The 14,270-nt window shown below is 43.7% G+C and overlaps 2 protein-coding genes across 12 annotated transcripts in view; one reads left to right on the top strand and one right to left on the bottom strand.

Moving 5' to 3' along the window:
• Nucleotides 1-444: 444 nt before the first annotated feature.
• On the top strand, nucleotides 445-2,657 carry nkapd1 (NKAP domain containing 1). Of its 3 annotated transcripts, none has more exons than XM_085915595.1 (6): nucleotides 445-664; nucleotides 748-850; nucleotides 1,149-1,237; nucleotides 1,301-1,420; nucleotides 1,533-1,586; nucleotides 2,089-2,657. In XM_085915595.1, exons 2-6 carry the CDS (start codon nucleotides 782-784, stop codon nucleotides 2,402-2,404), a joined length of 648 nt encoding a protein of 215 aa, XP_085771721.1. In that variant the 5' UTR covers nucleotides 445-664; nucleotides 748-781; the 3' UTR covers nucleotides 2,405-2,657. The 3 variants fall into 3 exon arrangements, with proteins under 3 accessions (XP_085771721.1, XP_085771720.1, XP_085771722.1); XM_085915596.1 differs by having other exon boundaries at nucleotides 461-558; XM_085915594.1 differs by having other exon boundaries at nucleotides 445-850.
• Nucleotides 2,658-4,065: 1,408 nt separating this feature from the next.
• lrfn1 (leucine rich repeat and fibronectin type III domain containing 1) overlaps nucleotides 4,066-14,270 on the bottom strand; it is a 121,364-nt gene continuing 111,159 nt past the window's right edge. For 8 of the 9 annotated variants that reach the window (XM_085915578.1, XM_085915575.1, XM_085915576.1 and 5 more), the window contains 2 exons: nucleotides 8,564-9,953; nucleotides 4,066-6,704 (listed from right to left, as the gene is read on the bottom strand). In XM_085915578.1, coding sequence (XP_085771704.1) covers nucleotides 5,822-6,704; nucleotides 8,564-9,933 — 2,253 coding nt within the window. In that variant the 5' untranslated portion in view covers nucleotides 9,934-9,953 and the 3' untranslated portion in view covers nucleotides 4,066-5,821. The remainder of the gene's footprint in view (nucleotides 6,705-8,563; nucleotides 9,954-14,270) is intronic. The other variant, XR_015066602.1, reaches the window with a different exon arrangement.

Raw genomic sequence — 14,270 nt, 5'->3', positions numbered from 1 at the left:
AAAATAGAACCGCAGAGCATAAATGCTACTTATTTTTGTCATGACAAAATGTCTGACTCTAAATATTTCCAATACAGGGAATTAAATTTAAATTGCATAAATCTATTTTATTTCCCAAAGTAGATTCTACTAGAATCTATTGTTATTTTTACACAGTAGTTAACTTGTTTTAATGACCATGATGGCACCAGATGAAACATTTGGCTTTTGAATTTGCACGGTAACGTTTGTTTTGATGTATTTAGTGGTTAAGTATACTAACCTTAAGTATGCTAAAGGAAAAAAAAAGAAAGTTATTGACGCCAATCGCCAAGAAAACATTCAATTCTGTTTGAAACGCCCTCGTACGGGTCCAGACCAATCACAGTTGAGCTGACATTAAGCGGGTACGTTCCCTTTAAACCACAGGAAGGCGTTAAATAAGCCGTTACCTTCCTTTACGCTTATTGGCTGACATGAAGATTGACAAGTTTGTGTAGCCATTGAGCGACACGCTTTTACTTTCACGGAAAATACGTAATTGAATATGCGGAAGACGCAACGATATACGCGAGTGGGGTGAAATTAATCGACGCTTGCTTTTCTTTCTTTGTCATACAAAAGTTCACGCTTAGCGCATGAGACATTGATGGAGCTTTTCAAATTATAGTGTCACAGATCAAGAGTGAGTAACAATTTGTCGTTTGTGGTTTTTTAGTCTTTGCTACCTAAAGCGCTAACCCTAACTAATTCACATTTTGTGATTAGAACGAACCATTAGTGTCCTTGTCTGGTTCTCATCATGTCGAAGCAGACTCTGGGGAAGACTTTGCTGCGGAATGTTATCCGGCACACTGATGCTCACAATAAGGTAGGAGGAAAAAAAGCACACATTTGTCTTCATCTAAAAAAACAACAACAAAAAAAACACCCCACTTTGGGTCATTGACGTTTATAGTAATTTGGGTTCTATAGAACACAAATCAACTTGGATTTAGGTTGGATTAATTTCAAAGTTGTCATTTTACATGTTTATTAGTACTTGCTGATGTACATGTAATTATTATTAGCCAGATTGTACGCAGCAGCCAGGACAAGCCATTACAACCAAATGAAAAAGCAAATCACTCTCATGAAATGTGTAAATTTGCTTTTTTCACTTACTGCAGATCCAGGAAGAGTCCGAGATGTGGAAGTTGCGCGGCTGGGAGGTCCAAATGTCAAACAACAGTCACATGAGCGCCACCAAGACTATCAGGTATAGGTGCAGCTTCACTTTCAGAATTTTCTGACATTTACATTTTTTTATTTTTTTTTCCAGAGGTCAAATGCACTGCGATCGATTATCCTATCAGTCCAGAATTTCCTCGGAGCACGACGATAGGGAGACTCGATACTGGACGCGAAAACTCTACGACTTTGAGGACAACGATCCAGACAGGTAACCAACAGGACCTGGTTTTTATTTCCTGTGGCTTTCACACGGAACCCAGCAAATTGGTGGATTCTAGTGCTATCATAACCTGAAGCAAGTGTGTTGTTTTTTTGCGCAGATGGGGACACAGTGGCTTCAAGGAGCTGTACCCTGAAGAGTTTGAGAGTGACAGGTAAATTACACGCTATCACGATGAATGGACCTTGAACTAGGTGTAATTCACACCACGTCAGAAAGTTTTTTTTTTATTTTCTTCTTCTTCACATCACCCCCTCTTGACTGCTCATGTTTAATACAAGAGAGATTGAGCCAACGGGGATTCTTTTAGCAAAATTAATAAAGCTCAGTTTGCTACCATCACAAGGAGAGCCTCCTTTTTGACACGTTAACAACACTCATCAGACCCTTTATTATCTGATGATGAGCCAATCGAAATTAATTGAAGCAGATGTTTATTAGAGCGTTGCTTGTGGAGCTGAACTGCATCATACCGACAGGCGGTGATATTTTTAGTTGGGCGGCATATTAGGAATTTCCAAATGATGAATATAATTACTCTTTTATTTGCGCATAATAATTGCTCTAACAGTGTAATTTCAGATTTGATCTGCTATTATTCAAGTGGAGTTAATGTCTTTTGTTCACAAAATGGTCACCAACTGTTTTGTTTCCAGTGACAAAAGCAGCACCGTAAAGGAAGAGGGCCATAAAAGTAAAGGGTCCAAGTCCAAACGCTCCAAAAAGAAGAAAAAGAAAAAGAAGAAAAAAGAGGAAGAAGCGGAAGGAAAAAAGAAAAGTGCGGACGACAGCGATGACGACAAGACGAAAAGTCGTCATAAAAGTAGGAAAAAGGAGAAGAAAGATGAGGACCGGCGGAAACGCAAGAGGAAAAACGACAACTCGCACAAACATTCGGACTCCGCAAAGAAACACAGGAGGGACTGGAAAGCGGCAGGCCAAGAGAGCACAGATGAAACTTCCGAAGACTGAGAACAGAACTCTGTCATTGGAGCAAAATAAACTCCTCAGCATTTTTTTTAATATGTGCATTTTTTGAACATCATGTCTGGTGACATTCTGTTTTTTTTTTTTAACGTCACATAAAGCATATTGACAACAAATGTATTGCTTCAACACAATCAATTTATATATCTCATTAGCTGCCATTGACGGCTATAGCCGTCTTTTGACTGGGCTGGCAGTGAATGGGTTAAGTACAAATAAATATTTAAAATAAAAAAAATCTACCACTAAGGACCAGTTGAGGCCCTGTGATATTCTTAAGACAAAAAAAAAAAAGACATAAGTCATAGGGTCATATCATTACCAGCTAGCTAGCTAGCTGCTAGCTCTCAAAACGATGCTCTAAATGTAATTAGAGAGACGTGAAGTCAAACACGAATAGGCTGTCATTGCTGATTAGCCTGTCTTGTATCTTCCTTCCAATAGCCCCTCCCATCAATGATTGTTAAAGAACACTCCATCTCCTGCTTGACCCGACTACTCCTGCGATGGAGCACTTTTGCTTAATGTCTCCGAAAGGGGCTAAATGACGCCATTAACAGCCGTGACCCTACAAATTGAACGCCAGCCACGCTAATGAACGGCGCCGTTGAAAGCATATTCTCACGCGCCCTGCCACGGGTCACGTCTTCCCTCACAGAATATAACACTGCGGTCAGGAGACGTGGGCGAGAGATGTCTGGGCTGCTTTTTTAAACTCAATCACTTGCCAGGCTGCTGGAGGGGGAAAAAGAAAAATATGTGTTCAAAGTACGAGAAAGAAATGCGAGCAGGTCAAAAGGCTAAAATATTCTCTCCGAACAGACGAGAGTGCGCAAAAGGTGGAACAAAATTCAAATGTGTATCGACAGGCGAGGTTAAAAAGAGGTACAAGCGGAAGCAAATGCGTTCAAGTCTCTTCGGTAAACAAAATTGGATTGACTCGAGGCAATGTGTTCTTATGAAAGATGAGAACGACGTCCATTAAAGCCAAACCATCCAAAAGTTTCATATCCAAAATTCTTCATCGACCTTCACAGTGTTACACTTGATCAATATCCCATTCACTTCATCAGTGTTTTTTAGATCATGCAAGCAAACAAAACTTTAATGACAAATCCTGACGTAAACAAATACACTTTAATGGATCTTCTAACCGGCTCTGATTGGACTCCTCCGATACATTATCACACATTAAAGATTTAACGAGCTCCTCGGCAACCTCACCGGGTCGAGGCTGATTTTGTGCAGCTTCAGAAGCGAGAAAAAGCGCTGACAAAACACAAAACCGCAGCTTTATTTGGAAGTCTGGGCTTGCTCCGTAGAACTGCGGCTTCTTCCCAGCTAAGCACATTTTTACGCCGCTTTGAATGAATTATGGCCGCAGATAACGACCCACAGTATTATCTGTCCGACGTGACAGTCAACGGAACACACGCACACGCACGACACACGCTTAATAGTGTCAGTCCTTTCAAGCAAATAATTACTGTGATCCTCCTCATTGAGCTTTGTCTCCCCCTTGGGGCAGGAAAGGCCCACTGCATCTCGTTAGCCCTGCAGGCACCTCCACTGAGATCCTGTTAACCATGTTCCCTGTCTCCCACAACCTCCCCCTACTCCCCCCCCCTCCCTCTCTTCTTCTTCCTCCTCGCCTCTGTGGTCAACTCTGCAGCTTTTCACACATACAAGTGGCGTCCTTATAAATAGTACTGGCAAGATGAAATATTCATGCGCTCAACTTGATGTGTGAAAAACGCAAAAGAAATTGAACAACTCGTGACACACGAGGGACGATTCAGATTTGACTTGTGCATACATGTTTGACACATTTGGACCAAGTCTCACTGTCCAACAACAAACCTGTTTTAACAGTCACCCGTGTTTGACCCTTATTTGACCCGGTTCTGTTGACCCATGTTTGACCTATTAACCCTTTTGTGACCCGAAAACCTATGTTTGATACAATGATCCATCTCAATTTTTTTTTCTTTCCTGTCAACCAATGTAATTTGCCACACACATTCACGAGTGCTGGACGGACCCAAAAATTCAACACACGACGGAGCCGCTTGTTTGACATATAGCGAGGTGTGATGACAGGTTTTTAATGTAAAAACTTGCAGCCAACACCCAAATGCTTTGTAAAAAGTCATGTGACATTATGACTTACTTACTTTTTACATAGTTAGTACACATACACCAAATGTTTGAATATATTCATATAGGTCTTCCTTTGCGGTTTGTCGTCTTTTTTTTTTTTAATCTAGACCAGCCAGATAAGGGTTAATAATATACAGTCACATCTGGAGCAATTTCACATATTCCAGTCCCATGAGAAGCGAGGAGGAATCCCGTCACTGTTAAGAAACGTGTAAAATACGACTCCTTGTTTTTTTTTTTGAATCTGTTCAATTATTACTTGGTGTTGATACATGTCCTCGTATCTTCGTGTCTTCTGTGCACAAATGTTTTTTTGTGTTGCTGTTCACTTGAAAGTTGCGCTTTTTCTCTCTCTTTTTTTTGAACAATGAAAGAAAAAAAACATACAAACCTCACACGGACGGGTATAAACAAACAAATCGTCAAAGGAATGACGAGAGGTGTTTTTTTTTTTTGACGACAGCGAGCAGCATCCTCCATTTGTACTTTTTTTTTGTTCCGTTGGTGAGAATTAAGGCACTGCTGCATTAAAGAAACATAGGCTGACAATCTGCATATTATTCCTTCTTCTCATTTTCAATTGGCAATTGAAATACAAAAAAAATAAAAGAATGGCTGATTATTATAATTAATTTTCAAGGAGATTTTTTTTTGCCAAAAATCACGTTTTAGGTCGCCCGTCGGTTTTACGTTGAGTTTGGTTCACCTTTGGTCAGAGGCGCAACGATGAATCAATCAGCAAACTAATCAATTAGTAAATGAATCTATTATTTTCTTAAGAATCAATTAATCATTTGGAGACTTTATTTTAATTGTATTTTTTACAGTAATTATTCTTTGACTTCTGCAGTTTTCAATTAAAACCCAAATGATCTTTGTGTTGAAACCAAACAAAAACAATAGATCTGCTTTTATTTTGAAAATCAATCATTTAAGGACAAGATGTGTGGCTCGAGTTTTTTGTCACTTAGCCACACTACTCAAAAAAAAGTGAGACTTCCAGCTGAAATGCACTGTAACCTTTACGGGTGATTTCGACACCTGTGTGTGAATTGAAAAAAAAAAAAAAAAAGGCAAAATAATTAGTCCTGTTCTCATTGTTTGGATTTTCAATTGCCAACTGAAGTGGGGAAAGAAAAAAATGATGCGCAGATTGCTGACAAACCTCTCTGGCGTGTGTGATGGCGAGGCGGGATGGATGGCCGATGTACTTTTTGTCTGTTTGGCGGCATGTCCGCCCGCTCACACGGTGCTTTCCAGCATCCACTCGGTGCTGCTGAACGTCACCCGGCGGTTGGCCAGGGGCGACGACTCGGCGTCCAGCTGGTTGGTGGAGCGGTGCCACCTCATCCTGGCCCGCCGCGGGTAACTGTGGCTCTGAAATATGGAGTAGTCCCCTCCGTCGAAGGAGAACCTGTGCCGAGTTCGCGCCAGTTCGCCGGGCATCAGCAGCCCCGCGTTGGCCAGGAATCCCTTTTTGTCCACCAATTGCGGCGCCTCGCCCGAGCCGGCGCTCGGGCCGATGAGGCACAGCGACATGGTGGAGCCCGTCAGGCTGCTGTCCGTCTGCGTGTCCTCCGGCGGCAGGCTGCTCCTTCGCTTCCTCTGCGGAGGCAGTTCCACGTCCGGGACGGCGGAGGGCGCCCCCACGGCCACTAAGGCTCTGGTGTCCTCTTTCTTGTCATGGTCCACCTTCAGAACCAGCGCCATGCACTCCTTGGAACCGTCGCGCTGGCCCTCGTCCGAAGCCTGACCGGATACCGAGCGCTGCAGTCGTTGGTGGCTGCCGTTGGACTGCGATCGGACGCTGGGGCCCGTCTTGGCCTTGGTCTCCTCTGGCCCGACGTAGGCCTTGTAGCGGATCATGAGGATGACGATGAAGACCAGGACGGACGCCACGATGATGCCGCCGATAATGATGATCATGGTCCCTCCCAAGAACTGGCTGTGCATAAATCGGCATTGGCTGACCTCGCTGGCCGTGTGGAACTGGATGCAGCCGACCACGCGGGTGGCCGTCAGCGACGTGACGCCGTCGTCGTACACGGCCAGCACGCACAGGTCGTACTCGCGGCCGGCCGCCAGGTCGTTGATCAGGAAATCCTTGTTGGTGGGCGGGATCATCCTGTAAGACCGCAAGAAATACCGTTTGAGATACCCAGCACACCTGACAGAAGCAAGTTTAGACCGGGTGAAACCAGGTCTAAATTGTGGCGCAGGTGGTGTAATGCCATTTGATTCAGTTCCGGGCAATGCAAATGCCAAAAAGGCGGCGAGTGAGACTGTACTTTTGGCGAGTTACGAAAATAAGGAAATTGTCTCCGTTAAGATGGATTTTGATGCTCGTTATCTATAGATAACATTCCTCTGCGCCTCAGAACAAAACATCTCAAGGCTTTAAACCGCCTAGGATTTTGTTATGACTCATTATGTCTGATACCACAGCTCAATGACAAATGTTTTATTAATTCACCGGATGATGACGACATTAATAGATGCCGGTAGCCTACATTCTGTTTATGCATCACACATTGTGAATCACACAGTACACTTATTTAAAAGCCCTAATAAGCCCTTGTGCTCTTACTCTAGTTAAACATCAATATTTTGCCAATAAAACAAAGTAATACAATCATGTAATGTTATTAAACGAATGCATTAAGTAATACAGTACATACACGACTGGAAATACATTTCCAGTACTTAAACGTATGCAAATAAATGGAAATTCATGTATTGCAGGCATCAGAAAAAAAACATTTATCGGAGTAGAATCAACTACTGGAGTGGTTCCTTTTATTTACTACTATTTTCATATGTTTTCAAAATTCCCATACGCAGTGACAATTTTAATTATTCATTTGCATGGCATTAGCATTACAAAAAGAGCCATTACAAATGAAACTATGAACAAACCCTTTAAAATTTGGCGACCTACTTTATCATCTGACGCCGTTGATACACAACAGTAATAATGAAATCATATCAGGATAACACGCAAAATTTTCATTCCAATTGCTGAAAAAAAAAACCTTGACCGGTTAACAAGTACTTGCTTATTTTCCTGTCCCCAATAAGTAAATGACGCTGGGCTCACCGCTGCAAGCAAGCAAGCCTTTAATTAGCCAAACCGCATGTAATCACGCTTTGTGTTGCAGCAAATTAATGATGGCCTATTGCCGTTTGGCTGAGTGCGCATAGTGAAATGTTGCTGTTGTTATTTATTATGGTGTAATGATCCTGGAAAGAAGGCCCTTTACTCCCGCCGTGCAATGCTGCGGGCCAAATAGAGACCTCAAAAGATTTCATGTCAGCCAGCTTCGGTGTGGACTTTTGTGGCTTTTTGAAAAATAGCCACTGGGAATTCTTGCAAGACTTTAGGGTGATCGGATGCTTCTGTACTTTTATTGTGATAGCTGGGGATAAGTTTTATTGTTCAGACCTACTTATCTCCGTTGTTGCTTCTGGTAGGTTTCTACTTTCTTGTTTGGCTTCTCAGTCAGAACTTGCTTGATGTGGAATAGCTTAGTCCTGTCAAGTGTTGATTGACCAAGTACTTGACTCGTTACGCTTTTATACCGTTCAGCGCCATTATAACCACGATAAGTTTATATTTCCTGGTAAACAAATACATTTGCTATGGTTTAGCCGGGCGTATGCTCGGCCATCTGTTTGCGCTTTTAGTCAAGAAGGAGCATTAAGGTAAAGCTGTGTTAGCTTCTCATGCTATCTTTTACCGGTGACGCTAACTGCTTCATTATTCATTCGTGCTTGTCACTAATTACCAAAAACTTTTGGTTGCCTCATTTCAATAGTTATAAGGCCACGAATAAAAGACGGAATGAAAATCTGTAAGTACCCCGCTAGCTAGTTAGCATTTCTATCTGTGTCTTGTGACCATGTATTCATCAACTGCTGTATACTTAATTACGTTGCATCTACTGGGATTTGTCATAGAGCAGATGGTAACACGTCTCGACTAACCTGTACACCAGCGTGTCGTCGGCGGTGCTGTTGTATTGGATTTGGTACATTCTGATTCCTGGGATGTGACGCTCGGAGGGCCATCGGATGATGGCCGACGACGAGGTCAGCTCGGTGACCACCACTCTCCTGCCCTGCTTGTGCTTGGTGTCGTTTCCCGACTTGGATGAGGTGGTGATGTCGGACAGGCCCGGGTCTTCGCGCATGTGGCCCGTGTTGTTGACGAACAGCGGCAGCGGTATCATGTTGATCTCCACGGCGGCCGTGGCGATGCCCGCCGCGTTGGAGGCCACGCAGTTGAACGCCCCGCTGTCCTTCAAGGTGGTGATGAGAATGTCAAGGGTGCCGTTTTCATACAGGATGGTGCGGGAGTTGTTGTGCACCAGCTTGCCGTCGGGCGAACGCCAGTGGATCTCTGGCTCGGGATCGCCGACCGCCTTGCACTTGAGGGTGACCCCTTGGCCTTCCATCACGTGAGGCTTGGTGGTAAGGTATTTGGTAATCAGTGGTGGTTCGCAGATGAACTCCTCTTCTTGTATGGACCAGAAGTACTTGTCCATGAGGTGGTCCGGCGAGGCACAAGTTTCCAAGTCATCTTCGCGGGTCAGCCGGCGGAGCCACAGCAGCTCGCAGTTGCAGTGAAGCGGGTTCCCCCCGAAACTAACGGCCAGAGTGGACGAACTGGAGCCCTTGGCGTCGGACAGCACCTGAGCGTGCTGGAACAGGCTATCGGGCGGCAGCTTCTGCAGCCTGTTGGACGTCATATCCAGGCGGACCAGCTTGGTGAGCAGGGTAAAGGTTCCCGGTCCGATGTGGTCGATCAGGTTATGGTCCAGGGTGAGCGTGTTGATGTTAGTCATCCGGGCTATGGCTTTCCAAGGCAGGGTACGTAAGTTGTTGTTGGACAGATCAAGGTCCTCGATGGTGGAGACAAACTCGTCAAAGGACGTAGCCGCTACCTGGTGGATCTGGTTGTTCCCGAGAATGAGGTGTCGCAGGTGTTTCAGGCCTTTGAAATGATCGCTCCTAATGGCACTCAGGCGGTTTCCATCCATGTGCAGCGCCCGTAGCGAGTGAAGGCCTAAGAAGGCCTGCGGAGAAATCTGGCTGATGGTGTTGCGCGACAAAGTGAGGTGCACCAGGCTGGTCATGTTTAAGAAGTCCTTCTTGCGGATGACGGTGATGAAGTTGTCGGTGAGTCGCAGCTCCACTGTCTTGCGGTCGATGGTGGGCGGCACGAAGAGGAGTCCCGTCTTGGCGCAGAGGAGCGTCAGGGTGGGCGACAGGTGCTGGCAGATGCAGCGGCCGGGACAACTGTAGCTCTTCACCAGAGCAGCGCACAGGAGCACGCACAGGATCAGCCACTCCATTTTCAATTGCGTTCCTGCTCCTGGACACACAGACGGAATAAAAACAGGATGAATAAACAGCGCCTTTATGTGAGCCAAAAATCCAAAGATAGAAGTCCGAGATAGAAGCAAGGTATCATTGCAAAATGGAATGAGCTTTTCGCAAATAATGACACCTCGGATGATGAAAGGCTGCAGCGACACCATCATAAAACGTATCCGGGGAGATTTTGAAGGCAAATAAGCACGCTTGTGTGTCTGAAGCATATTATTTACACAACGATCGCATCTTTCTCAGTCAGCGTAGACATCCAGTGAAGAAATAAAAGTTGTTTGTCGAGATATCAGTATGACCTTTTTACACTTCTGAGCCATCTGACAAATTACACAAAATGAGGGCGCAAAACTAGGGGGAGGGTAAGGGATCCGTTAGAGGTTAGGGGTGACCGTTTAGGGCAGATCTAGACAAAGATTTAGGGTTCAGGATTAAGATTAGGACAGTTGTGCCAATCGTAGCAACAAAAAAAGCCTCGAGGTGTTTTAGACTGTCTCTTTTATTAAATGACTTCTTTTTTGAGGAAGCTCTGATTTCTATTTAGGGCTATTGATTTTACTCTCGGGGAGAAGCCGCCTGTGGTGACAGGCGGAAAATGTGATCCCGGGCGGAAGCAAACAAGAAGCCCCGGCGGCGGACAAACGTGGATGTCGTTGCCAGACGCTCTCGGCCGCGGCCTTGGCATCTGTCTTGGCGGCAAACGGCGAAAGCTTCATTGGGAATGAGGAGCGCGTGTTAGCATCAATCAAATGAAGCGATGAAAAGTGACTTTCCATTTGCGGACCAAGGAGACGACCTAAACGTGTTCCCAGCTGCCCCCTTTTCACTACCTGGAAGTGAAAATATTCGATTTAACATCTCAATTAAAAAGCAAGACGCTAACAGCCATAGACAATCCGTCGTGGCTAATTCATGCTAACCTAATTTATGCTAATCTAAAGTATTAGGAGACATTTTTTAATTGTACAATCTTCAAGCGAATTATTACTGCTTGGGAAAGAACACCCGCTGCTTGGAAAATCTATTCTTAATTGCCTTTTATTGAAAGTGAAAGATAAAAGAGTGCTAAAACTGCTGCATTGAGCTTTCTGTTGACAGTCAAAGAGGTCAAAACACGCATGCACGCACAGCGCGAGAACGTTCCCAATCCCCAAGAGAGAATTTATTTACGCAGGAAAGCCTTGCTGTTGTCAGAAATTATTTCTCCAAATTCCTTCAATTAAGAAATGGGCATAGACTTCATTGGTATGAAAAATAAAAAATGGCCGCCCACGCTTGTTTCTGCGCGACCTTGCCGAGTCGCATTAGCATTCGCACTTTAACTATGCCACTTTGCTCTCGCTTTCTCCCGAGGAGCATCTGTGCCGGAATGTTTTCTGCCACACTGCTGAGGATATTCCATTGATCTTTCACAATTTCTGGGAGGGCAAGGAGGGGCGACGTGTGTGCGTGGGGGGGGGTTGTTGCCAAGGCAACTCACAGTGTCGAATGTAGGTCTTTGAATTCAATTAAGATGATACTGAGCTTCCATCTTCATGTCAAGGTGGGAAGGTGAAGCAGATGTGAGAACTTGCAAGTAAATGACTGCTTTTGTTTGTTTCTTCCATTTTGCTTTTTTTTTTTTTTTTTTCAACATGGCTGAAAACCAAAACAGGAAGTGAAAACCTACTAAATAAAATCAAAGCAGCAGTTGCATTCATAAAAAGCCGATCCATATACAGGCCGACAAAACTCCACTAGGTACAACTTTTTGGGCGAATTGAAACTTCAAGGCGTTGCTGTTCAAATAAAATGCACGCTAACATTTGCCTTGGGCCACATCTGCACCTTCTGCAGAGCCTACCTGGCCCATAAACACGCTCCAAAATATGCGTGAAAGCCTTTATGGTGAGCGTGATTTTCTCATAGAAGTCTGAAGACGCGCAACCCCCAAAGCCAACAAACACGCTCGCTCGGCGAATCCACAGAGCCTCGACCGACATCTGCCGCCGCTGCTGTTTGCTCACGGAAGCTTGAATTACTTGGAGCGCCGCCACTTTGAGCTATCATCGCTTTAATGAAGCATGTTTACACGCAACGACCATGCCTGTTTGAGGTTTCTGACTACTATTTTTTTTTTAAAGGGACTTTGTTGTATCGCTCATTGGGAATGAGGAAATCAGTTTCAAAGTGTGATTTGAAGTCTGCGACCTTAAACGTTGCGAGACCAGCAAGCGACATTTTGTACATGGTACCTTTCAATCATCGTACCCATAAACAATAGGTTCTTCGTAAATGACCCCCAAAAAATGCAGAGGATCAAATAATTATTTCCTATTATTATTTTATTATTCATAATAATGATGAATTAATTAGTTATAATTATTCTATTATTATTAATGTACTTGCAGTATGGCAAGATATTTTTTGTACAAGAAAAATTGTTCAGTACTTTTAAGGTATAATAAACCAGCTGCTAACTATACGAGTGTTTTATTCCTTTTCTGTTTGACGTCAACAGTTGTTTTATGGTATGCGTGTGTGTCAAGATGGTACATAAAAATGTCTGAACATATGTTGGAGAAAACAGATTGGTTTTATTTCCATTCTATCCTATGTGAGAAATGTATTGCACTGCGCACAGCACACTCATTATGCACGCATGCAAGTCGGATTCTGCACCGAGCCCCTCACGTCTGATCCCACTCCAACGTGGCCACCTACTCACGCATGAACATGTAAACATGCTTTACATACTGAGGCAGTAAGTGCACCAAAAGTAGGAAACAAAGCGGATACATTAACTGTTCCTGTATGTTTGTCGTTTTTAATCAGCCCATTAAGCTAGGATGCGTTAGCGCTCTGAAAAGACGCCGACAGCAAACAAGCGTTCCGTGTCAGATGGTACACGCTTGGGCGTCTTGTTATCGTTTTTTTTTTTTTTTTTTTTTTTTACGCTTAATGCATTCATTTTTAAAAACGGGCAGAGAAGCGCAGTTAGCAGATTTGAATAGCACTTCAAAAGCTCGTTACAAACAGGAGGGAATCAATCCAATATGGCTGACAAGGTTGCCAGATAGAACAATAAATAGAAAATAAATAGAAAAATAATAAATAAATAAATAAATACATAAATGAATAAATCAATAAATAAATAGACCCAAACGGCTGGGTCTATTTCTGTCACAAATATCTTCTGTTGCATTTTTCAACATGACATTGGAGTCGAATGGAAATACATTTTCACAATACCACAAAATCACCAGTGACTGGTTTTCCAAGAAGGTTTTTGCTTGGCTACCCACGTGTATCTAATGCTGCGGATTACGTCGAGGATGCAGCCAGAGATATTAAATAATGAAGAGCTTTAAAATCCTTCATGGGCAGCGGCCTCGTTTGTATGGCGCAACAACACACACAATGTATTCATCCTGAGATCCAATACAAGCAGGAGCAAAACAAATTGAGCCTTGACAAAGATAATGATTCTTCAATACTAATTCTATGTTCTTTTCATTATTTTTCCCTCTGGTGCAACAAAATAATCCACAGAGTGGGAAACCCCCCCCCCCCCAGCAAAATGAATCACATGACATGTAATTGATCCGATAGCTCCTGGGGCTAATTGTTAATGACTCTAGAAATACGTAAGATGACTGGAAAAAAATCCACAGAGTCAAAAATATCATGGGCCCATGCGTCATCACTATCACCACTTGCCTTGCATTTCCAGTATTGCCAAATATTAAAGTTTAAGCTCGCCAGAGTTGGGAATGTGACATTGAAAACTTTATGGACAAATAATGTAGCTTCCTGCAGACAAACATAACACTAAGGAGCGTGACATTGTCAGCAATTAGACGGCGCCGACGTTGAACTGTGCTCCGGTGTGACCCTCCCCCGTCAGGATGGCGGCCTAATTGACAGCTCCACTTCGTCCTTTATAGCGGCGAGTCATTTCTGACTGCATCTCGTTCGTTTAAAAAAAGGGGGCGGGGGAGAGGCGGGCTAACGTAAACGGGGCGGTCGCATTTGCATATTATAATTACGTCACAATGAAAAAATGCGCCTGCATTTGCATTGAAATCTATCAATAAGACACTTAAACCTTGGTGACTTTGGTAATTATGTCCTCTTCCAGACGCAAGGTAGGAGATTTATTGAATAAACATGCGCCTAATTAATTGCCAGCCTGTTGTTTTCCATTTGAATACCCTACTCTCACAATTAAGGCAGCCATAATTGACAGTATTAATCATTCCCATGCAAGAAAGCGGAAAGGAGTGACTCCGACGCCAACACGTTTACCTACAGAATTGTATTC

The sequence above is a fragment of the Syngnathus leptorhynchus genome, chromosome 7, assembly GCF_054491065.1.
Source record: "Syngnathus leptorhynchus isolate UIUO chromosome 7, UIUO_Slep, whole genome shotgun sequence".
NCBI lineage: Eukaryota > Metazoa > Chordata > Actinopteri > Syngnathiformes > Syngnathidae > Syngnathus > Syngnathus leptorhynchus.
Note: the sequence above shows the minus strand (reverse complement) of the source record. Positions and strands in the feature narration are given on the sequence as shown.

Bases quoted from the DNA above. Each gene is read 5' to 3' on its own strand.
- nkapd1 (XM_085915595.1), top strand. From the start codon at position 782: ATGTCGAAGCAGACTCTGGGGAAGACTTTGCTGCGGAATGTTATCCGG. The intron at 1,238-1,300 runs GTATAGGTGCAG...TTTTTTTTCCAG, and splicing joins AGCGCCACCAAGACTATCAG to AGGTCAAATGCACTGCGATC. The intron at 1,421-1,532 runs GTAACCAACAGG...TTTTTTGCGCAG, and splicing joins GAGGACAACGATCCAGACAG to ATGGGGACACAGTGGCTTCA.